General features: G+C 40.3%; 1 protein-coding gene across 2 annotated transcripts in view; it reads left to right on the top strand.

Moving 5' to 3' along the window:
• Window positions 1–25,874, top strand: part of TMEM65 (transmembrane protein 65) — a 31,139-nt gene continuing 5,265 nt past the window's right edge. The window contains exons 1-6 of one of the 2 annotated variants that reach the window (XM_039715396.1): window positions 1–319; window positions 7,526–7,606; window positions 21,171–21,215; window positions 23,256–23,323; window positions 24,081–24,135; window positions 25,318–25,360. In XM_039715396.1, the coding sequence (XP_039571330.1) occupies window positions 1–319; window positions 7,526–7,606; window positions 21,171–21,215; window positions 23,256–23,323; window positions 24,081–24,135; window positions 25,318–25,360 (611 nt within the window). The remainder of the gene's footprint in view (window positions 320–7,525; window positions 7,607–21,170; window positions 21,216–23,255; window positions 23,324–24,080; window positions 24,136–25,317; window positions 25,361–25,874) is intronic. The other variant, XM_039715397.1, reaches the window with a different exon arrangement.

The raw sequence follows: 25,874 nt of genomic DNA, 5'->3' as shown, positions 1-25,874 counted from the left end.
ATGTCGGCGTGGCTCGGCCGGGCGGCGCTGCTGCTGGGGCGGCCGGGGGGCCCCGCCGCCGTCCCCTCGTCCTGCCTGGGCTCGCTGCGGGGCCCGCGGTGCTGCTGCCGCCGCCGCCTGGGCAGCCTGCGGGGCGGCGCCGGGGGGCTGCTCCTCCCGCGGGGGTCGCGGGCGCTCGGCACCCACCCCAAGAAGGAGCCCATGGAGGCGCTGAACACAGCGCAGGGGGCCCGCGATTTTATCTATAGCCTGCACTCCACCGAGCGGAGCTGCCTGCTGCGGGAGCTGCACCGCTTCGAGTCCATCGCCATCGCCCAAGGTGAGCCGCGAGCCGCCCCGAGCCCGGCTGGGGGTGGGAGGGCCGGGCCGGAGCCGGGGCTGAGCCGCCGAACTTTGGGGTCCTGCCGCCCTCGCCCAAGCGGCTCCTTCGGGCGGGTAGGAAACTCCAGCAGAAGGAGGCATCGAGACGCGCTCACCCCGGGGTGTTCGCGTAATTGGGTGTAAACGAGGCACACGACCTGAAATTAGTTTCCAGAAGCATCCGCAGCCCCTCTGGAACTTAAATCGACCCAGTGTGCTGAGTCCTCGGTGGGTCTGTCATCTCACCGAGTGTTTCAGAGAGCCACGGGTGGCCATTTTTCGGAATGGGAGTAGGGAAGTGTGTCTCATAAAATCCTCCTGACACCAGGGCAGCAGTAAATTGATTTCAGACCTTTTAAGAGACGCCGGGCTGCTGCTGCTCTGGGAGCTCATTCATGAGTTACACTTCCCTGCACGGAGAGCTGCCGGCGCTGCTTCTTGGAAGTGTCGGTTCTCATTCGGGAAGGTGTGTGTGTGCTGGGAAGGTTTACAGATGTGTCTCTGAATACAGGGCGATGCAATGCCAATTAAAGTAATTCACAGTGATTTTTCTCGTCTGATCCAACTGTTCTTGCCAACTTGACACTATTCCTTAAACAAATCAAAACCTGACAAAACCAAATCCTCTTAATTACAGCCTCCTTACTTCTAGTTCTGATCCTCGGCTGTAATTTACAATCCCTATTGCAGCGAAGATGATAGCGGGTACTTAAGAGATCAGTGTGCATTTGATCTAGGCCTCTTTGTGACTTTGATAGTAGCGTGCCCTTGGAAAGGGCATTTCTGTGTCTTGTGGCTCCTCTGTAGATGTCTGGAAGAAAATTTGGGTGGGCAGAGAACAGGTCTGAGGGTCGGCTGTAAAAGTGTTGCTTTTGTGAAGAGACAGAACCCTTGCAGGTATCTCTTTGGTTTTGTTTGTAGCACACTTGCATGTAAACACGAGTATTTCTTCTCTAGTTTTCTAGAGTGAGAGTAGTTCGCTTAAACGCCTCATTTTGGGAGCAGCAGCGCTTCTGTTTTGCAGACAGTGAATCAGTTCTATTTGTTTTAGAATGCAGAGTAGAATGCTTTGAACTATAAGTTTGACGCTAACTTTTGAATACTAACAACTAATACTCTTCCCAGATAATCCTTCTCAGCGTCTGAAGGGTTCTTGCCATGAGGTTTTTGTGTGAGTTTCTGTCTCATCGGTTAAAGTTTCTGTCTAAGAGAATGGAGCTGTGTACCTGGAGGAGCGTGTGCTGGATATCAAAATGAGATTTCAAAATTTCAGTATAGTGTCTCTACTTTTATACAGGTGTAAATCAACAGATGGTCATATTTAATATCTTGCTGCTCAGATGCTGTTAGTTATCATGTGAAAGTCTATTGTGTAAAATGCGGTGACTTTCTGATGATTCAGGATGTAGAAGCAAAGTAACAATAGCATTAGTTTGCATTTAGACATTTTACTGCGTGGGAATTTATTAGTTGGTTTTAAGTTTATTCCACTAGTGGAAATTGCAGTTCACTTATGCCTGAAACTGTAATCATTAATTTTGCTGGAGAGATTGTTTCAGCAAAATCTCAGTTGTGGGCTTAGTAGTCTCATAAGTGAGAGCTGCATAAAGTGTTGTAGTGCCCTTGGACCTCATCCCTGGAGTCAGATTGTTGATCTGCCCATCTAGCTTGGTAAGACTTTTTTTGTAGATAACCTTTTCCTTTAGCCAGCTCTATTCATGGGATATTTTTTACCAGACTGCAACATGGTAACAGCTGTCAGCTTTTACCTATAAGAAATTCTGTTTCTTCATGTGTTACAAAAAAGAAAAATCATAACTGAAAAGGGCTTCTAGTAAGTCTGTTAAATAGAAATTGGAGAAAAACCCTGTCTTGAACTTATTGCCCGTAGATGTTTTCTGTAGAGGATTAGTATTGAAAGAATTCAGATTTTGTGTGAAGAAGGGCAGAGAGGTGTTGGATATGTATCATTAATCTCAGCGCTGTGGAGTGCCAGAAGAAGACAAGGTGGATAGAAGGGCTACACTTGAAAGAGAATTAGGGACATTTCTGATCTAGGTGTTTGTATTCTGTATTTAAAATGCTTCATTATGTTTAGAAATATTTTGTATGGTTGTTCTTTCCTGCTGTTGAAATGGTGACTGTGTAGCAATGACCTGAATAGGTAGACAGGTTGTGAGTAGCAGATGAGGGGAGAGCTGTGTGTGCCTTGCTTTCCAGGTACTTTCTCTGATTGACTTGTGTCACTTTTGATCTTTACAAATCATGAGTTCAGTCAAGACAAAACTGTTTTTGTGATGTTTGGTTTCTTATCAATCCTCTCATTCGTTGGCAGCATGCTGTAGCTCCCAGCAGCTGATCCTTTAGCTGAGGTCCCTGGTTGTACTTTGAGAAATATTTTGTATGGTTGTTCTTTCCTGCTGTTGAAATGGTGACTGTGTAGCAATGACCTGAATAGATAGACAGGTAGTGAGTAGCAGATGAGGGGAGAGCTATTTATGCCTTAGCTGAGGTCCCTGGTTGTACTTTTTGTTGATTTCCAATGAAAGTGATCCAAACACAGCCTTCAAATTCTCTTCTTTACTGCTTGCATAAATTCCCGTGTTCTGTTTGAGTCTGAAAAATCATTCTCCTTGATCATGAAATGCCTATGTAGTTTTGCTACTCTGCTTAAGCTTGTTTTGTGCCTGTGATCTTTTCATAATTCTTTATGGAAAGGGAGGTGTTAGTCCATACCCTTCTTAACACAGTCCTTATTGGGTTAAGTTTTGACCTTCTTCCTTCACTGCCTCTTCTGTGCCCTAACAGACCCCATATCAGCTAGGGGAGGCTGTCAGCAATATGGGGAGACCTGGGCACATCAAGAACCAAATGGGGCAAGTTCCTCAGCCCATTCCCAGGCCTACCACCAGAAGGATGCAGTTCCAGCAGCTAATTGCCCTAGCAGGAAATATGACAGGACACACTATCTGTGGCCTCCGCTAATGGCAGAGGCTGCGGGGAAACCCATCCCTTGCTGCGGCTGCTACGCTGAAGGACGGTCCTCAGGTAGGTGAGCTGTAGCTGTTACCTGTAAGTTAGGTGAAACTTAAAGCATCTGTTTGTACAGTGGAAACTGTAGGTGGGGAGAGGTTTGTGAGTATGTTCTGCCTGCCATCACCTCGTCACCTGTATTACCTGCAGGTTTATGGAGCTTCCAGATACCGGGCACTAGAGGTCGGTTAAGCAGCTTAGCTTACGAATAAACACTGACTGAAATTCTGCTGTTTGTTGTAGGGCTTCAGAAGACAGAACTCTGTCTGTGAGAATGTGATGGCTGAGAGCTGAAAGCCTGAGTTTAAATTCATAGATGTGTTTTGCATAGTAGAAGCTGGGGGGAAGACTGTGAAACTGAATCTTGATAGAATAGTTCTCAGAAAATATTTTGAAAAGTGTCCTAATTTAGACTATAATCTGTATCTTACTATCGTAAAATTTAGTCAAAACATCACTGAGCTGTTCTTTCTGAAGACAGCTGCAAATCCTTTCTCATCTGGATTTAGTTTTTCTTCTGCATTGAAACCTTTAAGTTTTTTGGTTTTTTTTTTTCTTTCTGTTTTGAACCTTGGGAAGATGAATAAAGTGTCCCATTTTCCCAGGAAGAGCTTTGAAACAAAGTTTTAAAATTTTAGCTTGTGTTCCTGGTAAACGTGTCATCCACCCCCAGCCACACTAGATAGAGATGATACATGTGGAACTGAATACAAGTAATTGTATATTTGTATTTTCATGGTTATAGGAACACTGAAGTAGCAAGTAGGCCGGTTGATTTCAAATGTAATAGTCCTGCTTTCTGTTTCTAGAAGTGGTGCCCTATAAACAAGGCTTAGTTTTGTTAGCTTCAGATAATCACATTTCTCTTGTTTCTTTCTTGCATGATAGAGATGAAAGTGTAAAATCTTCCAGAAAATATTGAGAATGATTTAATGCTTCTGACCTTCTGTAGCAATAGTCCATTGACAAAAGTGGCATTAGGAAGAAGATGGAACTTCTTTCTTAAGGAGCTTAGATTTAGGGTTTCTACCTTTAGTTTCCAGTGTATGATATGAGATGATTCATGAAAGATGCACTTGGAAGCAGAGCAGCAACACTGGTAATGAGGTGAGAAAATATGAAAGGGTTTGACCTTAAGTAGGAAATACTAACTTGGCATTTTTGCTGTGTCTTTATTGCTTCCTAGGGTACTATGGGTCTTTTATGTGTTGCTTTGCAATATTCTTGATCCCAGATGTAACTACTTTTCATTAATATTACTAACACAGATTATCTAGGGTTTCTAAGAAATCTCAGGTCTTGACAGTGAGAGAATCCTTTATTTTCCCATCTTTTGTTGTGAAGATGGGAAAACAATTTGTTTTCCTATTTTTCTGTACATACACATAAAATACATATGTATGTGTGTATATAATATATAAACTAGATGCTTTTAATATATAATGTATGTACATTGTATATTGAACACAATTCCTTGAAAGTACCCAGTTGCATTTTATACTTTTAGTGGAAGACTTTTGTGAAATGATCACTAAATCAAAGGTCTTTTGAAGTGGAATTTAATCTTTCTCTGCCTGGTGGTGTTGTGTATTATCTGGAAAACACCATGCAAAAACACCACAGCAATGAGTCTTGACAACTGTTTTTGTCATTTAATTTGCAGGCTTTGGAGAATGCAGTTTCTAGTGAGATTCTCTTTGAAGGGACCATTCATAATATTCCGAGATACATAAGTAATCTGACCAAAATGGTTCGTTCTGATAGAAAACTGTTCATAAGTTCAAGTTACTGTATCTTGTTTTTGTTAAAAAAACAAACAAAAAAACCAAACCAAAACTGTAGCATGCAGGTAAAGGGCTCCCCTTCCTTGCATTCAGTTGGGCTGACAGCTGGTGCAGAATCTCAAGGAATTCAGAAGATTTTAGCTATTGTTGGGTGAAGTCTCATTTGGTGTCAGAAGTAACCTCACTGGCTTATGTTGTGGTGTTAAATTTATGAGCTCCCCAGTTTACTAGAGTAGCTTAGGGAGCCCTTGTGCTTATGTGCCTCCACTTCCACAGCTTTAGAAAGAAAGTTAATGCAAAAGATGAAATGTCATCATAGACAAGTGGATTTCTCTGAGGTTTTTGGACGCTCTAAACAAGTCTCCTGTGAAAAAGATTCCCTCTGTTGCATGAGTCAGATGCTTCTTGCTGATATGAACAAACTGCTTCATCTGCCATGGTGGTTTAGGACTGCTTGGATTTTAGTGCCTCTTTTTGTTAGAACTGAATCTGTGCTAACACAGCAAAGCATAATTCCATCCTTCTGGAAGTACTTGTCTTGTTTGAAGAGTGATTTCACAATGCAAGTGTGAGGTGTGTGGTGAGCACTGCCCTCAGTCTCTGAGCTGGGAGAACAGGAGCTGTTCATGCTGTTGTGCCAGGTACCGTGGCACCTGGTGGGGACAGTTCTCTCTTCCTCTCTCCTTCACACACCCAGCACATGCAGGTCAATGCCACGCTGTGTGTGGAGCAGTGTCATCTACTTATCTCTCCCTTGCTGTGACCTAGGGCAATACATTATTTTTGACTCTAGCGTTTGATTGCTATTCTAGGAAAAGGTCTGCTGGCAAGTGTCTAATTCACAAGTTTGAAGTGCCCTGTCAAACTGGTAAAATGACAAATCTTGCCAGTTTGCCTGTGTGAATTCCTTTATGCTCTCAGACCATTGCAGGATTGTTACTAATCTCACCCCTGTGCCAAAAGTACTAGGTGGTGAAAGAAATACTGTTTCAGATGGAAGGATGAGCTACATTTTGCTTTTGAAACTTTTTTTTTAATGTACCCCCCTACTCCTGCACCGAGTTTTGGAGCTCTTTCATGAAGGCAGAATGCAGAAGGAAAAGTGCTGCTGAGGCTCTACTGATCATTTTCATTAACACCTGAACCTCATGAATCACAGACTCCTAGAATATCCTGAGTTTAAAGGGACCCACAAGAGTCATCGAGTCCAGGTGCTGGCCTTGCACAGGACACCCCCAAGAATCACACCATGTGCCTGAGAGCGTTGTCCAAACACTTCTTGAGCTCTGTGAGGATTGAGGCTGTGGCCACTTCCCTAGGGAGCCTGTACCAGTGCCCAGCCACCCTCTGGATGTGCAACCTTTTCCTAATATCCAATTTCAACCTTGCCTGACACAACTTCAGACCTTTCCCTTGAGGCTGCCACAGACAAGAGATCAATGTCTGCCCCTCTGCTTCTCTGGGCTAAGTTTGGGCTGTTCAGCCTGGGGAAGAGAGGGCTCTGGGGATACCTTGTAGCACATTCCAGCACTAAGTGGAGTTTACAAACGTCCTGGAGAGGACTTTCACAAAGACATCTTCAGCCTGGGGAAGAGAGGGCTCTGGGGATACCTTGTAGCACATTCCAGCACATAAGTGGGGTTTACAAGCGTCCTGGAGAGGACTTTCACAAAGTGATAGGACAAGAAGGGATAGCTTTGAAGTGGAGGAGGGTAGGTTTAAACCAGCTGTTAGGAAGAAGTTCTTTACTAAGGGGGTGGTGAGACACTGGCATAAGTTGTCCAGAGGAGCTGTGAGTGCCCCTTTCCTACAAGTGCAGGTTGGATGGAGCTTGAAGCAACCGGGTCTAGTGGAATGTGTCCCCTGGTTGGAACTAGATGATCATTAAGTCCCTTCAAACCCAGACTGTTAGGTAATTTAGGGGCTGAAGTTTAATGTCATAAACAAGAAAATTGGTGCATGGTCCCTCATGGTAAAACTGTTCTGAAACTGCTCTCTGAAAATGTCAGCTCTGTCTACCTCTTAACCACCTGCAGCAAGGTAATGTTTTCTGAAGTTCATGATTTTGCTGTTGTGGTCTGGTTTGCTTCCATATTCTGAAATTTTACTTGTTCATATAACTTAAAGCAGGTTCTAGTCTACTTAAATGCAGAAACTTTGTCTTTTTTTTCTTTCTTTTTTTTTTTTAAGAGAAAACTCTGCAAATAATCAAGTGGAATTGATGTAAAACCCACAAAAATGCAGTCTTAATATTTGTAAAGGATCTTTTCTTCCTGGTGGATGCTCCAGTATTGATTGGAAGATTTTAAATAATGACTGATTGCTGTTTTGCTTTTGAAAACTTGTAGCTGTAAGATATCCTAAACCACTGGTACCACTCGAGAAGCCACGAGAGGAGGTAGAGTCACCAGAGACGACCAGTGAATTTGGTACAGTAGAAAAAACCCAAATGGAAAAGTGTGTTTGCTGACATGTGCATTGCATAAGGCCAGCAGGCTGCTGGTTTGACAGATTTCCTGCATGCTTCTTTTGATGCGTTTGGCATGTATTGCTGCAAGAAATAAAAGTACACAGTTTTTGTTCATGTTCATAGAGACCCTGCAGTCTCTAGAATTTCAGCAATCCCCATCTTCAGGTACTTACTTGACCAAGGTGTTTCAAGCACAGGTCTTTTGGAAACTGCTGCACTATACTAGTTTCCAGTTAATACTTGACCAGAGATTTCAGATGATGAAACAACTTAATTTTTTTGAAACAGCTCAGTATCAGCTACCTTATGCTTTTTTATTGGAAAGTGATGTGCATTAAATTACGAGGTCCAAATATAATGCAGGAATGATACTGTTATTAAAAAAAATAGTTAGCTGCCTTGCCCTTTCCTGCTAAAGGTAAAATAAGATTGCTTCAATAAAAATAAAAGATTGCTCCAATTAAAATTTTTGTCTTTTGCATGTGTTTAAGCATGTGATGAATACGAAATAGGTGTCATGCACAAATATCTTTTATATCACAATTCAGAAAAGAAATGTCTGATTTTTAAGCCATTGTTTTTCAGCTGTGTCTTTTGTAAAAGAATACATTTTAGAGCTAAAAGGAAAATCTGTCTCCCAATAACTCTCTTGTCCAGTACAAAAGCTGCTTTTGATTCAGGGCTTTTTACAGAAGATCGCTTGAAATGCAACTTTTACTTAGAGTGCAACTTAAACCCTTGAGAGTGATAGATTCAAAACATTTAGATCTCCCTGCAACAGGCACAAATGAAATAGATCATGTTTATTCTCTGAACACAGAGGTTCCAGTGTGTAACCTCAATTAAAAGAAAAGGAAGTCTGCCAGTTTATCTAAGAAAGAAATTATTTAAAGCTGACTCATTCAACTGAAAACTCTTAGCTTTTGTTGGCCTCATTTATTATTTAATCAATGCAAATATGAAACTACAGAGGCATCTGTTATCTCCAGAAAAAAATCCTTTCTAAAAACAACAAGTAAATGGAAGAATAAATATATCATGCAAGCAGAGTACTTAAAGAAGCTGTCTTGGGTCCTTGTGATGTTGTGGAGATTTTTTTTACGAAAATGGCTCATTTTGGGGAAAGTTGGACATGAATACGTGAGCTGCCTTGTGCCTCCCTTCTACTTTATCCTTACATTAGCACAGTGATATTTGAAATATTCTGAAAGCATGCCTTTTTGTTTCTGTTTTGTTGCTGTGTGTGAGAGCTTCATTTAACAGTGAATGAACATGGAATTTTTGGGACGTGACTAACTCATGCTTGAAACACATGCTTCCTCTGAAACATGGGGAGTATTTTAAGGCAAAGCCCACAAAATATTTTTTTCAACCCATCAGAGTGCCTGTTTCATTTAAAACAATGAAATATAAAACCATAGGTGTTTTTTCTAGTGTTCATTTACTAGAGTTCTTAGATATTTATATGCTAATTGTTAATAAAATACCCTCCCTAGCGGCCATAATACATAGTGATTCTTGCTATACTTTTCTCCTGCATCAGTTTCCAGTTTCATTTTGTATGTGATGGGCTCATAATATTCATTCATTTTTGGGTATCTTTTGAGGTTTTATTAAATTTTATTTAGACTGAGATATTTTTGGCAAATATTAACAGGTCATTTTTAAAAATCACATTATTTTCTCTAGATAATAGAAAGGGGAAACAGAAACCTATTTAAGACTCTGTATTTTGAGATGGATCATATTCTGTATTAACTCTCCTATTGGCTTAAAGCAGCCATAAGAAGAAGGTGGTTTGTTTTGTTATCTCCTACTGCTTATGTGTAGGGATAAAACCTTTCCTTAATGCTGCTAAAATAGTTCATGGCTTTTAGGCATTTCAGAATTAAAACATGCCTTACTGTTTGGCAGTGATCCTGGTGAAAGGCTCCTGCATGACCTGGGGGAAGGACACAGCTTTGAAAAATCTTTCTAATTTAAGGAAAAATGGAAAAGTTTGAGACAAAAAGGTTTCTACAGTGAGACCAACTTTGGCTGAGAGGAGCCAGATACAGTGTCCAGAGTGGCCTGACCTTAGGTTCCCAAAGCTCACTTCTTGGACATAGTCTGGGACCTGTTGTCTGGGCTTCCCAAAACATTCTGGGAATGCTGGGGGAGGTTTAGGAGACATTCCCTGGTATGTGATTCTTGTCCATGCCGTGGACAGAGGTCTGTGCCTTGGGTTGTGCTGTCCTATGTAAACTTGTACTGCCACAAAGCTCAGGTCCAAATGCTTACTGGGAGCCAACAATTGCTGCACTTTGACCTGCTACATTTTTCTTTTAGGCATTATCAGTTTCTGGTTATTGTACTGTTACAGTAGCTTTTTAAATTATTTGCACTTGATAGCGTTTGACTTTGTGCAGTGATGTATCCCTTAGTGCTGGCTCGTTTGCTGTAACTTATCTTACACTAAGGGTGTGAATCATCAGTCTCCATGAGGATATTATCTCATCTTTCATAACAATCTGAATTGGTAGCAACTGTGGTTTTTTACTTTATTTAATTTTGTGGAAGACTGGAGAAAAATGTGTATGGAACAAAATTTCTTTAGCCAGCTGCCGTTTCAAATACCATCAGTTTATATTTTCAGATTACAGATAACCTCTGGATCCAGTTGTTTCTTTGCTTCAGTTCTGGCAACAGGCTGATTTTCACAAAGTGCAAGTAAAGCTTTGATGTTACAAATATTAAATTCACTGTTTTGCTCATGAGTAAGATTTAACAATTTCCAGCTAGATTTCCAGCCATCTTGTCTAATAAAGATTTTTGCCATAAAGAAGAGATGGGAGAACAGCTTGAAATCCACCTCTCCTTCCATAATTTCATTATATATTGATATTATTTTATGGAGTAAAGTAAATCAAGTAAATAGGTAGCTGCAAAAGTGACAGTGCTATTATAAATAATCAGCCTGGTGACCTTTTCCTCTTGTAAATATTCAACAGACTTCTTCTGATTCAGTGTCCCTTTCCCTGAACAGAAGAAATGTACCAATGTGCAGTTGAGTACTGATAAATCACAAATGGCCCAGGCTGAAAAAGACTGTTCTTATTGGGAATTATATGTGACCTTTTATAAGTTTTTTACTTGTTTATTGGATCTGGTTTACCAAAAAAAAAAGTCTTTGGATTTGTAAAGTTTTTACTGTTGGATTCCATCTCAGGGTTGGGTGCTAGGAACCTATTGTATCTACCTCTTTTCCATGCTTACATCAGTTTTTGCAGTTGCACATTACTGTGGCTGAGTTTTACTGTTATTTATGTCTGATCCTGTGTTAAAAGTTCAGTTAAAAAAAACTCACTTTAATTAATTTTTCTCAGCCATAGAGGAAAAGCATTCTCCTGGGTTTCCCACAGTGGGTAAGAGCTGGCCTGGATGAGGTGATGTGTAGTAGATGTGACTTGGCCATATGGATGTGGATTTACTGCTGGCTTCACCTGTGGTGTTGTAAAGAGTGTTCTGTTCTTTTCCCTGTCCCAAAAACCTCTGGGTATGAAAGTCTCAATTCTGCCTCCCATCCTAGCACTGCTGGTCTTCTCTGGGCCTGGCTGTGTGCCTGACTGAGAGCAAGTGCCAGAATGAAGAAGTCTCATATATGATCAGGAAGGAATTTAGAAACAGGAGGAAAAGTATCCAATCACCCCTTGCAGTAGCAACATGATTTCAGATCACTTCGGGGTGCAGTTTTGTATTTGACCCAAGGTTCTGCCTTTCTGTTTTCTCATGGGAAAGGCCAGGAGGGTTCTTGTGCCTCAGGCAGGAGTCTGTTCTGGGATCTCTGTGTCTCTAACAGCACATGGTGACTTGCACTAGTAAGTAATACTGGTTTCATCTCTCAGGTTATCTTTGCAGTTTTGGCAACTACTTGCAATTATATTTTTTTACCTCAGCATTTGTCTTGTGCCTAGAAAGGGAGCTGCCTCTCCTCTTCCTTCCTCTGGCTCTCTATTCAGGATTATTCATCATGGTCTGAGTGGCTGCCCCCCACATCACACTTCCTCTCCTCTTCCTTCCTCTGGCTCTCTATTCAGGATTATTGATGACGGTCTGAGTGGCTGCCCCCCACATCACACGGTACTTTGCTTCAGCACTGCAAAAAGCAACCTCAGCCTGAATCCATCCCCTTCTTTGCTGCTGGAAAAGGGGCTGTGTAAACATTACACAGATTTTGAAGAAGCAGAGGGAGAAGAGAATGAGGGAGGGAAGGATGCTGGAGGCACACTGTGATCAGTCTCCATTGCACACCATGGAAAACTACAGGGGTGCATATTTCATTAAGATCTCCAGCAAATAGTGGCATTGCAGTATGTCACTGATGTGGGCAGTGCCACAGCATACTTTTCATTGCCGTGGGGAGAAGTGTTAAATACATTAGATTCCATATTTCCTCTCCTATGGAAAACAAAACGGGCTTCTGTATGCAGAAAACTCTGAGCCAAGGATTTATGTTTGTACTTCACTAATTCTCAAGCTGATTAGCAGAACTGGAGGTGAGGGGTGTAATTTCAACACTCACAGGATTCTGCTCCCTGCTTACAGTGAAGCTGTGACAAAAGAGCAGGTTAAAAAAAACCCTGTCAGTGGAAAAAGGGAAATGTGTAAAGATGAAAAACAAAATCTGTCCTACGTAGCAGAGCTGTGTGTTTCATAAACTGACACTGGGTACTTTCTGGGAAAATTAAGCATTGGGTTTAAATAGATGGACCAGATGAGCAGCTCTTCATAGAGCAGCGGTCCTGAGGCAGCTTTAGGGGGAGTGTGTGCACAGCTGGCACTTGCAGGGGTGTGACGGGAACTGAAGCTTGCCTTGGCTCTGCAGCTGGAAGCTGCTGGGATGCACTGGCAACTGAATCCTCCTGAGAGAGAGAGGCCTCCTGCTTGCCAGAGGCCGGAGAATCACTGACCAGGAGAAGGTTGTTACTTTTTTTGTTTTGCAGAATAAAGGCAATAAAGGGTTGAAAGAATAAAAAGTTAGCTTAGTCAGAGCTGTTCACTTTTAGGAAGAGTAGAGCACAGTAGCATTTATCTTCTGCTTCTTCTATATGACTTTATTTACAAAACCAGCAATCTTAATATTTCAGACAATTTTTGTGAACAGAGGGAGTTTTGTATTAGAACTTAAAGTTCATGTGCAGAATAAATTATTACATAATGCAGCTGCATTATAATACATAATAGCAACCTAGTAGATATTTCATACTCTTATAGCATAAAAGCTAAGAAAAATATTTTAAGGTGAAGTTCATATGGAGTAATTTTATCTGTTTTTATATTATAATCATTCCTTCAGCTGTTTGCCAGAGGAAGCCATCATTGCAGTTTGAATTTGACTATGCAGGGAGTCAGATGGGGGTGTCAGACTAGTTTCACAAATGAGGCTCTGTTAAGTTACTTGGGGAAGGGAATGGGGTATCAAAGTGATGAATCTACTGCACTACCTCTACTGCAGGTGAAGAGTTAAGAATAGTTTCATTGCTACTGCATTCTATATTCATTAGGCATTTATATAGAGAGTATATAAACGTATATATTACTTGAGTGTAATTTATGGCTGGAACTTAAATTGTCAGTGGTTTCTTATGGTGTTCCTTTTGCTGACAGGAATTAATAGATTCTTATGGACTTGAAGGCAGCTCATACTTCTGTCTTTAATGTCCCAATGCAATGAAAAATTAGGAGGAATGTTATTACACTGAGTATGAGTCTATAACAAAATGTTTGACAATCATTCAGTTTCTCTGTCCTCTCTGTCTCTCTTATTTTGGGTTGCTTTATTAAGTCTGAGACATATGAAAAGCAATAAACTCTACATGCATTTAAAGTTATTTCAGACAGAAGCTTATTTCTGCAGTTGTACTTGCTTCCAAGGTCGTCCTCAGGCAGGGAGTGGAACTTTCTGCTTACAAGAGGGCTGGTACTTAGTGGTATGTGATTTAATAGCAGTTTGTCTTCAGCTTTCTGTAAAGATTGTAGCTGAGTTTTCTCAAAGGAAAAGAATAACCCCACCAAACATATTTAAGGAGCCAGCTCCCTCCTCCCCCTGCATGGTGCTGCTGCAGCTGCCTGCAGGTGGTGGTGGCTGTGGGAAGGGTTGTTGCTGCTGAGTGCAGGTACTGCTGGTGCCAGGGGCTGTGGCAGCACAGCTGTGGCTGAGGCACAAGCCCCTTGTGTCATTACACTCAGTTTTGTGCCAGGGCAGCAGAGGAGGCAGTGCCTGGTTCCCCTGCGTTCTGCACAGGCTGTTTGTGAGCTGTCTCCTCTAAGGGGTTCTGCTGCTGGCTGCAGGGACCAGACCTGGCCTTGAAAGCCAAAGCTGCTCCCTGTTCTTAGAACCATTCTCCCACTGGCTTTCTTTCCTGGGGAAAGAAGTATAGTTTTGTGCAGGATGGGAAAGGGCGTAAGAGAGAGGAGGGGCAGGAACAAACCAGCTTGTCTCTCGCCAGCTTTTCAGATTTCTTGTTAAAGCAGGGCCTGGGGGGAACACAAATGGATAAAGGATATTGTACATATAACTCCGTAGACATTTCATGAGCTCTCATGTTTAGACATCAGTGTTGCCTAACACAACTCTATTTAAAGGTGATGAAAGTTCTGTAGTAGATAAGATCTCTGATTGTACACAAAGTGTTGATAATTTTTGTTAGCAAATCTTCTGTGGTGTCCCACAGAATTGCTTTGCTTGTCCTTTTACAGGAATGTATTGCACTCTGATAATGCCCAGATACCATGGTCTTGTTCCCAGTTCAGCACTGTTGCTGTGCTGCTGCTCTGCTCCACTGCAGAGCCGTGAAATGATGGCAAGATCCCTCCCTTAAACCACAGGGGCCCAAGAAAAAAACTTTACTGACAGAGAAATGCCAAAACCTCACCTTACTGAAACAGTTAAATGAATATATTTGGATGCCATTAATTATACTCTGTTAGTCAGAAGGACTCATCCAGTCTTTTTCCAGATCTAGTGGAGAGGTGGTTAATAATCCAAGGCAAAGATTCATTCATCCAGAATGCTGTGCCACTGGGAGACATCTGTCCTCTGACTCCCAAGAGCTCCTTGCAGTCCTCAAGCACTGAAATGGAGAGGATGAGGAGGGAAGGCAGAGCCAGCCTCCTCTTGGTAGGATGAATTTTTTGTTTTTTGAGGCAGAGAATTTTAGCTCTGAAGATGGTTCTTTCCAGTCAGGGAATTGCTGTAGCAAGTTTGTTTCTTGGCAGCTCTCAAGAACCTTCTTATTTTTTTTTTTCCATTAAATAATAATATAACAATTTACTTCTGTTTTTCTGACATTTTCTATTTCTCTCTGAAGGAGACAGCTCGAACTCTCTATTTCTATCCTTATGCTGCATCTCTATTACAAGCTGCAAGTCTTTTCTGTGTTGTCATCATTTTAGCTGATTAACCCCCTTGAATCCCGAGGCAAGCATCTTAAGTCTTTTTTTTTTTTCCAGCTGTGGTTTGAGACCTTTTTTAAGCAAACCACTGCAAATACTATTTTGGCATGAACCTGCTTGAGTGGAAATGCTGCCTTCGCATTTATAAGGCATTGATGGAGATGGGGATTAGGTGAAGGATAAAACCCTCTTAATGATGAGGACAGTGATTTGAGCCTCTGGATACCTGTTTGCATTTCATCCTTTCTCCTGCATTTCCAGTTGGGGTTTCCACCTCAAATCTCTCTATATTGTCAAGCATCTTTAAAAGGATATGAACGCTGTGCCACATTTTTGGAAGGGATAATAGGATAAGTGTATTGTATACTCACTACAGGGGATCACAGGAGAGAACTAAGCCTGAAGTCACTACTGGGGTTTGTTCTGAAGGGAATTGATTGGCCAGGGAACACACTGCATTCCTGCAAAGCTTGTTAAGCTCTTTGTTCAGTAGATGTAGCAAAGGTCTCAAATAAAGGTGATAATCTCTTGCTACTTCAAAGTTTTTCAGGGAGGGTGATGCAACATGATAAGTGTGTAATTCTCTACAATGTTACAGGGAGTATTAAAAAACCACTGTCCTATTTGTGTTTTTGCAGAATATCTGTTTGGACATAGTTATCTTCTCCAGAGTAGTAGGGAAATTTTCTATCACCTCCTCTATTTGTACCAGAGCTTTGCCCAGCTTTCCCTCTGCTGGGCATGTGACTGAAGGGCTGACAGCCAGGTTTATATTTAGCACTGCACAAGTCAGCCTCCTTTCATGCCTTAATTGCTGTAGTAACAGAAAACCACTTGTGAGTTATAACAAATGATGGAGAATTTTTCTTTACTGTCAACTCAGGAATTGTTGTTTCCTCACCTGGAATACTGGGAACCCAACTGAAGATCAATGGGACAAGATTTTTTAATTTTGCTCTGTTGCAGTTTTGGTGAAAACATTGAGGAGGAGCAGAGGAAGTAAAAAAGATGATGAGGAGGTGCCTTATGATCTTATTCCATGAATGAACTCGTACATCAGAGTCAGAAATTGCTTTTGAGGATCCACCTCTGAACAAAGCAATAACACATCTCATTTTTAGGCTCCAATCCAGAATTTTGGTTGTGTAGATCCTCTAATGAACTCACGTGCAAAGGAGTGCCTCTTTTTAGTTGACACAATAATTGTTCTGATTTCTTGTTCTCTGTAAGTAATGTTTTTGCTGTTTCAGTGATGTGCATCTGAATGATTAGCTGAAATGATCTGGATGGGCTTTGTGGAGGAAACAGATTGATGAATTCAAGACAAAACCTTCTGTAACTTCCAAATTAGATGCTTTTGGAGCCTAAAATAATGTTATAATAGATCTAGATTATTAATATTTGTTATATTCCGCTTCTTGATACTCATTGTTTAATAATTAATTTAAACAATTCAGTCACTATTTAAAAATCTATAAAACACAGCTCATATTTTTGTCTCAGATGTGGCAATACTGAGCAGAAGCAAGTATTTTCCTAGGGTAGCTCTGGCAGTAGTACCTACATTCAGTGTTAGTGTTTCCAGCCCCTGGGTGACAGTAACAGCTTCAGCTATAAAGTTTTATAGTGGTGTTTGCTGCAATTCATGTAAAACATAATACATGTCTTTAGGCTTGCAAGTTCTCTTGTATGCCAGTTCTTAAAAAATTGATAATTCAGAAACTGGTGATGACAAATTGCTGGGTTGTGGGGTTTTTTTTTTGGTTTTTTTTTTTTGGTTTTTTTTTTGGTTTTTTTTTGTTTTTTTTTTTTGTTTTTTTTTTTTTTTTTTTTTTTTTTTTTTTTTGTTTGTTTGTTTTTTTTTTAAATAAATGCACTCCCATTACCCATTAATCAGTTGTGGTTAGCTTGTCAGCTAAGAATAATAATTCTAAAATTAAATTGCAAGTACTTGACTACAGTTGGCAGACTGACTTTACCTTGCTGGGTTTGGACCAAGTTGTGGATGATGGTATTGTTTATGCTGATGGTTTTATATTTCACTCCTTCACCCCCGTGCTCCCCCCCGGTTCTAACTATTTTTTAAAATCGAGAAAAATATGGTAGTATAAATTAAAAAAAATCAAGAACAGATTTAAGAAGCAGGAAATGTTTTTCTGCTTCCCAGACTTTGCTAATTCAGGGCTCATGACATGTATTGCACTTGAACCTTGGTTTATAACCTCATTTATGGTAATGAATGTCAGAAAATAGCAATTCCTCATTCCACCATTTCATTTTATTCCTTCTGCAGTAAGATGAATTCTGTGTTTGAGTGCTGTGACGCAGGATGAGCTGGTGAATGGCCATCATGAAATGCAATTCTGGAGTACTTTAGAGTTGTTTTCTTTTTCCTCCAGACATTTAAACTCTGAATTGTTTGATTCTGACTGAATTGAGCTCTTTAAAGGGGATTTTGCAATTTGGATTTTTGTTTTCCCTCTGGGAAAATAAGCAAACGACACGTTTCCTTTGCTGTACTCTCTGAATATTTTTATTCTTATTTTTTGCTGAGTCTTGAAAATTCAAATAGTCAGAACAACTTCCTATGAATAAATACGCTATACTGAAATACTTTTTGCTATCTAGAGTTTTTAAAAAAAAAATTAAAGAATTTTTTGGCTCTCAGTGCTTTCATGTCTTGCAGAGTTTTAAAGTATGTTGTGCTTTAAAAAGGTGATATTCAAAGTGATTCTGTAAAAAGGTTTTTTGCTTTCATGCCACAGTGGTTGGGGGTTTTTTTCTGCTTTAATTTTTTTCCTTCCCCATGTCCCAGCTTTAGACCAATCTTTGGGCTGTGCAGGTCGAGCTGAGCTGGAGCAGCCCTTCCTGCAGCAGGCAGTGCTCTGTACCTGGCAGAGGCAGGGCATCAGTTCTCAGGGAAGTTGCTTTGTGCTTTAAAGCTTTGTTTTGGTTCTCCCGAGGGCACAGCTTTTCCTGTGAGCCTGGTCCTGCAGGTACCTGTGCCAAGGTCCTGAGTCCCCTGCTCTGACTTGGCCCTGCTGTGTCCTGGGGGATGAGATGCTCTCTCAGGCTCTGGCTCAGACAGAGAGGGAGCTGTCCTGTCCAGACCATGTGCAGGGCTCACCAGCACCAGTTACTGAACTTCATCTGGCACACTTCTCCTATCCCTGTCTCATTAATATGTGTAATCACAGATTTTTTTGCAGAGATTAATTTTTATCTTGATGATGAGGGAAGCTGTAAGCCAGGCATGCTTCCACATGAGTTTACAAGACTCCCTTTTATAAAATAAAGTTCTTGATGTGCAGTAGGAAGATGCCATTACTGGCATGAGCTCCCTGGGCTGATCAGGAACAGTCTGGTCTCCAGAGCATGGTGCCACCATGCTGTCCCCAGTGACCTCTCTTGCAACTTCTGCCCTGATAGTGTTGAAGGACTGCATGATAAAATGCATACTTAGCAGGAATCCCATGCTACTGAAACAGATTATGTCAATGATTAAGTAATTTTTGTTTATATTTGATCCCCTGGTATTTCCCTCTATCTTTCACTAGCTTGTCTTTCCTCTAACCTCAAAGTAGTGTCCCCAGCCTCCCTTATTTTAGAAACATCCCAAGGTAGTCCTTGATGTATGTTCAGAAGGAAGAACTGATGTTCTTTTTAGTTATTGTGACTTGGAAGTCCCGTTATGCCTAGATGTAAGACATGTTTATTTCTTTGTCCTTCTACCAAACACCCTTAATTCTTCCTTTTGGTAGTAAGTTTCTGAAATCAGATATTCACTGGGTTTTTTTAGATTTTTTTAATAGCTGTCTAGCTAGTCTGAGTAGAATGTAATTTTGTAGACTGACAGGTGCTATCAAATGCAGTTGTAGTTAAATCCAGAGAACTGATGTTCTAGAACTTTGTAGTGTTTTGTGACAAGCTGAATAGTCTTTTGTATTTTGTATTGATACCCAAAATAGATTGAAATTATCTAATCTAACTGCCTGTCATAATCAGGGAAAACTGAAAAGATGTCTTCCTCAGAGGTAGAGTGTTTCCTGGAAATTTGTTTATGTTGTTACAGTTTCTTATCACAAAATCCTTTATATGGAGACATAGATCTAGAAACTAGATGGGCACTGCAGCAGGGGTGGTTTCAGTGGCAGTGCCACAGGAAGCCCAGGAACCACAGTGGTTGGTGTGAGGGTTTCCATCAGAGCAGAAAGCCATGCAAGGCAGCACTCTGTGACCTCCTGTGCTTGTTTTCAGTTTGGGGTTTTTATTCTGTCCCTGGCATTCAGCAGGATGGAGCAAATGAGTTTAGGGAGGCCTCATCAGGAATGTGACAGTGTTGACTTAGGTTGCCTGGCCACCTTCAGGGCATCTGGAGCTTTTGGAACCACTGGCCTCAGCTAATAATCTCTTTGTTTCAAGGTGGCTCCGATTTTCCTCAGTGTTGTGGAAATTGTCTCTGAGGAAAGCTGCCCAGAGGGCAGTACTGGTGCATAGAGACAGTTCTTTCTATGTCTGTGCTTCTGTAAAACATTTGCTTAACCTGTGAGAATAGGAGACCATATGAAAGTGGGTCCTGTCCCCAGTCCCATTCACCCTGAACACAAGCTGAAAATTTTGGTCTGATGTTTTCTTGCCATCGATACTAGAGACTTCAGAAGATTGATTTTCACAGGGGGCCCCTCTGTTTACCATGTTCCTCTTCCAGCCTGAACTTTGAATCTGTGGATTCCTTGACATTTTCTAGGGGAGAGTGAAATAATCTTTATTTCCGTAGTGTTTGGGCTCTACTTGTCCCATTTGGATGGTGAGTACATCTGTATTTGTAGAGCTTAGGTAGTGTTTATATTGGTTAGAGGGAGGAAGCCCCCCTTCAGTAACTGTTAGAGCTTGAAAGTGTTGAAGTCCTTCAATTAATGAAATTATTTTGCAAGTCAGTGTCCTGGTTGGCTAAGTACTGGTATTATGATCTAACATTTTTTCCTCAAAGGTACTTCAAGTGAATATTTCTGTTTCTTCCTTAAAATAGCTGTGAATATAAGAATACCTTGGATGCAAGAATACTCACTCTAGTCTGCTGCGCTGAGAACATAGGCTCAGATCAATCATAATCTGTGTTTGCAGCATTGTCTTTCCATGTACTTGTCTGCCCAAGTAAAATTGAATACTTGAGTGTTGTAGGTTTTACACATTTTACCTTTTTTGCACATTTTACCATTTTTAACCTTTGTCTGTAGAAGTTACCTCAGCAGAAGTATGGAAGCAACTTGTCATAATCTCAGGGTTCATAATATTGGAAAATATTTAGGGAATGATTTTTTCTGTTTTAAAAAGGAGGTCTTATGTTTAATATCTGCTTTAAAAATGCACAAGAGAAACCTAAAAGAGTAGCTAGGTTTTTTTCCCTTGCTGCTGTTATACGAGTAACTTGCTGCTGTGTTCTGCACAGCATCTCTGATCACAACTGCATTGGTTTCCTGTGGAGGAAGTACTTTGTCAGGTTCAGGAGTGGTGTCCTGGTCCTTGCAAACTCTCACTGATTTGGGTCCAGGATACCTGAAACATGCACTAAATGACCAAACTTAATCTGCAGTTACCAAAATCAGTAGCCTCTATTTTTCTTTTATTCTTACATTGCTGTGAAAAATACCTTATGTGACAATATAAATGCTAGTATTTTTTTTGCAGACTCTCTGGGGGAAAGAAGGTTGTCTGCTGCATGTTTAGAGAACCTCTAAAAAAATAACATACAATTGTCTGTAGAAGATTTGATTTTTCTAATTTTGGTGTGGTTTTGTAATTTCCAAATGAAGATGGCTGTTGGACTGCTTCTGAAGTATGCTATTATTTTGCATAATCACTTATACTGGTGTAAGCTTGTAATATTCTAAGACATTTTGGCTTTTAATACCATGTTATCTTTTGTAAAAATAATAAAAATGTAGGTGTGAAGTATTTTTCTTTCCCATTTGAAAGCTGTTAAATAACATAACTGCTTTTTTGCTTGCTAGAAATTTGGTAAAGACTCGATAATAAACTGAATCTGTGATGAAGGAGCTAACTTTCTCATTTCATTTTGACTTCTCTAGAGAAGTTGGAGGTTGCACCACCATCTCCAGGACAACTGAGACATGGTAAAAGAAGAATGTTTGTTGAATGTGGTTCAGTATTTGTGCAGTCTCTCTTTGAATTGGCTTCATCTTTGTTCCACAAGTGCTGGTCTGTCCTCATCCCTGTTGTATGGAGTAAGAGACAACCAAAGCAAGCACCAACACTCACCCTGCTGCCTTTGTTTCATAACACCTCGGCTGGAGAATGAGCAACACTTAGTGAAAGTAGGACAGAAAGCCCAAATGAGAGCAGGCTGTTCAAAGCCAGCAGCAAACATTGTTTTTCTAAGCCAAGCAGTGTTGGTGCTGCAGTGCCTTGTGGAGGTTTTGTGTTTTAAAAGGACTGAGATTTGGTATAAAATTACGAAGAAATTGGAAACAGATTGTGCATTTATAATACCATGATTCAAATTGTGATTTAGTTTCCAAATTAGTATATTTTTGTGGTTTTATACTCTGCAGTGAGCAAATTTATTTAGGCAAACATTTTCCTTTTCTAATTATCTACATTTTTTCTAATTTGTTCCCCTCCCTTTGTCCCTGGGAATCTGTTTGCTCCACGAATTCCAAAATTCTGTGTATTTCAACAAGAATTTGAGGTCCCAGTTTAGCTCCAGTACACACATTTTGAAGATACTGGGCATATCTGTGTGCTTGTTTTGTTATTTACGTTTTGGTGGGTTTGTCCTGTGATAATTTAAAAATAATTGGAATGTTTTATAGGTTTTGTGTTGTAGTCTTTTACCTGTGCAATTTAGAAAATATAGGTGTATTCTCACAAAATAGTTACAGATGACCATTCATGTTCTAGTACCTAAGCATGAAAGATCTTGAATATGGCTTTGGTTTTTTTGTGTGGTCATGGATTCATACTGTCTGCAAAAAGGAAACCTAAAAGGTACTGGATACCAGTTTCTTTTCACATGATTGTGAGGTTCATGCACTCTTCTTTCACCCCTCTTCTAGGTTTGCATCTCTTTAAGTTTATAAAATGTAGGCATTATAGTCCAACGTGAAGTGAAACAAAACCCTTGACCTCCAACAAAATCCAAATTGAATGCTGCATTTTAAATGTTAAAAAAAGAAAAATTTCAACTTTCAGCTGTATTGTTGTCATGTAGTCTGCTCTCATGCTGTATTTAGTCTTATGAAGTGAGCACCTTGAAACTCAGCTGGAGACAATGCTGTGCAAATTCAATCCTACCCCCATCAAAAGCTTACAGGCTAAAACCTGGCAGAGAAAATGAAGCAGGACAAAAAGGAATGATACAGTAGCACTGTGCTCATTCTTAGAAATTACTCAGACTAGCATATTCCAAGCTTTTGCAACAGAAAATACTTTCAGAAAGGATTTAATGGGTTTCAGAAGTAAAAAAGAAGAAAATGCGTGAAACAAAAGGTAGAACTTGGTTTCTTAAGCAGTGTATTAAAAAGCAGCTACAAGTCTAACTTGCACTGAGGATAGTGCACAAACAAAATCAAGATACAATTCACAATTGAAATTGTGAGATAACTAACAGTGACACCCTAGTGAAACCCACTTTAGCATTTGCATATTTGGCTGAAGGAGTTTTGACAAGAATTGTTTAGTTCCAGACAATGCTTTTAAAATATGAAATTTTAGAAATGTGTGAAGAGGATGGAGCTCTTGCACAGAAATAACAAGGGACTTGCAGAGAAAGGGCCTTTATTTCAAGAGGTCTGGTGAGATAGTGTGGTGATCTTCAGTGATACTGCAACATCACTGTAAGGTCTGCAAATAGTACCAGAGTTCAAGTTTTAATTACTTCTCTTATGTACTAGTACACATAAGTGGCTTCCACCTGAAATTGTAAAAGTATTTGCAGAGTAGGTTGTTTAGCTGGTTCTTCTCGAGCCATTAGTAACATTTCTGTGTAGCAAAGGGTTTTACCACACCTGCCAGCAACAGATAGGTATAGGTGACCAGTAGGAAAGGAATTTTGTGTATTTTGCCTTAACCAGAATTAGACATTTCAGTTGTTCCTGTGCACTAGTGAACTCTCTTATAAATATTTATTTTTCTTTGTTACTTATTTCTTTTAGTGTTCTTCCACAATGCATTACCTTTTGTAGGGTTTGGATTTTTGGATAACGCAATTATGATTGCTGCGGTAAGTTCACTGTTTAATTCCTTTAGCAAGTCTGTAAGATTCATTTTTTTCAAGAGAACAGAATAGAATGGCCTGTGAGGTCTAGTCTAGAAAATCCCCCTGCTCAGGACCTTCTCAGGGTATCTAGTCTAACTTCCTGCTCAAAACAGAGCCAGCTGTAAGATGAGACCAAGTTGTTCATGGTTTTATCCTGAGGGACTTGAGAAACCCAAGGGCAGCCTGTCTGAGCAACCTGTTCCAATGCTCAGCTGTCCTCAGGATGGAAAATAATTTGCTGTATCCAACTGGAACATGTCTTGTTTTAGTTCATGCACATTGTCTCTCATCTTTTGACCATGTACTGGTGTTTCATAATGTAGACCATGTGGTTTTGTTTCTTCAGCTGAAAACATAAGGAGCTGTGATACTGTGTTTTATTTGTTTGCTTGGTATTTGTAGAAGTTTTTGTTCAGAGCTCTACATTCAGCTAAGAATTGCAGTGGGGAAGATGCTGTGCAGGGATAGGGGTTGCAGATTTGTCCCCCAGCTGCCTGAGAGAGTACATATGAAATATTAAAAGACTTTCAGAAGTAGGCCCTTGCCTTAGGGGGAAATATATGCCAGGAAGATAAGATCTCTCTGATCTAATAGAAGAAATGCCTATTTATCCTTTCACTTTTAATGTAGACAAGCAATAAATAATACTTTTGTCAGTTGTATCAATATAATTTATTTTAACTCCAAATCCCTCAAATAACGAGAAAACTTTATTTTTCAGGGAACCCAGATAGAATTGTCAATTGGAGTTGTCTTAGGAATTTCAACTATGGCAGGCAAGTATTAAAATTGCAGCACATTTAGACTAATATGGCACATTCCTATATTTTAAGCTGAAAGTAGCACACAGGGCTGGAAATGGCTCTTCCTCAGTCTTGCAGCTGCCTTTCCTAATAAAGAAACAACCTCTGGGTGAAGTTAGGACATATTCCATTTGTAGAAATGGAATTTCAGTTCAAATAGCTTTTGAAGTTGTTGATTTCAACCTAATAATTCAAATTCTGGGTCAGTTGGGAAAGTGTATTTGACTTTCTCTAATGGAACTGCTCTAAATTCCCCAGGGCCCAGTGTCAGTGTATGTGGATATATGTGTTTGTGCCTTGCTGTTAGCTTGCAGTGCTAGGGGGAGATCAGTGTTGGTGTCTTTTTACTGCACTTCTTGGTGACTCCTCTGCCTTGGTGAGATACCACAGGAAGGCCAAGCAGCCACCCTGCCCCTGCCCTGGGGCAGGACTGATAAGCTCTGCTCAGCAGCTTTGGTGCCTCTGCAGTGTCAGAGGATGCTCATGGATCCACCAGCTGCAGGTGCAGCATTGCTCAAAAGCATGAGGAGGGAGAACTTAACTGAAAATGTTACAGCAGGGCAAGTTAAAGATTTGGAAATTTGCAGGTCTTGGTTCAATGTGAGTTACAGGGAAGCTTATCTTAGTAAGGTCTGCTGTGAAATCTTGTATTTTGTGTGTAACTAACTTTGTTCACTTGTGTATAGCATTTCTTCTTAAATTGACACAGTTCATGGATATATTGATATGTTTATCAAAGCTGCATACCTGAGTGACAGCTCCTTCTATTTCCAGTGCTCCTGTGCCTCAGGCACTGGAAGGTCTTGCTTGGTATCCAGCATTAGCTGCATGAAGCTGGCAATCATGCACAGCTGTTCCTAACTCTGATCTCAAAAGTTATGTTTATTTCCAGGTGTTAGTGTTGTCTTTTTGTATTTGTCAAGTTTTCTCCATGTAAATTGAGAAAAATAGTTGCACCTCTTACTAATTCTAATCTGCTGCTGTTATTAAATTGTAATAAGGTCAGAAGAAAAACATTGAAATATAAGGAACTTAGGTCTAGTCTTTAATTCTGTATAAATTGAGAGTATGTGAAGCTCACTGGAGGGTGGGAGCTGGTTGGTTTTGTTTGTAGCTAAAATAATACCTTTTTCTCTTCCCTCTTCCTTCCTCCAGCTGCAGCTTTGGGAAACCTTGTTTCAGATTTAGCTGGACTGGGGTATGTATGAACTTGTGTTAAGAATAATAAATACATTCATTGAGATGCAAAATGGAAAAATAATTATTTTGTAATGTAATATAGCTCTGCCTAATATACCTTCTCAGGTTGTTATCCCCAGATCTGAAGAGATTTCCTTCTCCTCAGTTAAAACAATATCTCTGCACTGTCTTCAGGTCTGGGCTACCTATTTCTGATAAAAACAGATACAGCTTTATTTTACTGCTGAAAGTAAAGCTGTTTGTTATGCCTGCTTTTCCCACTTTCCTTCTCTTTTGTTTTCTGCAAATTACAAGGCTTGCTACTAACTAGTCTGTGTGTGACCTTTCCTCCAGTAAAGGTTACTTAAAAAGCTCTGTAAAAATGCATTAAGATTCACACCAGTTGTGTTGTACTGCATAAGGTTTTTTAGAAATATTGTATCTTAAATCAGTGGAATAATTAAATTACGTTGCAAAATGTGACCTTTAGAAGTCTGAACTCTGTCCCATAGTTTTCTCTCAATCACTTTATT

Source organism: Passer montanus, unplaced genomic scaffold (genome assembly GCF_014805655.1).
Source record: "Passer montanus isolate IOZ18808 unplaced genomic scaffold, ASM1480565v1 scaffold33, whole genome shotgun sequence".
Classification (NCBI taxonomy): domain Eukaryota; kingdom Metazoa; phylum Chordata; class Aves; order Passeriformes; family Passeridae; genus Passer; species Passer montanus.
This window is presented reverse-complemented; position numbering and strand designations above follow the sequence as displayed.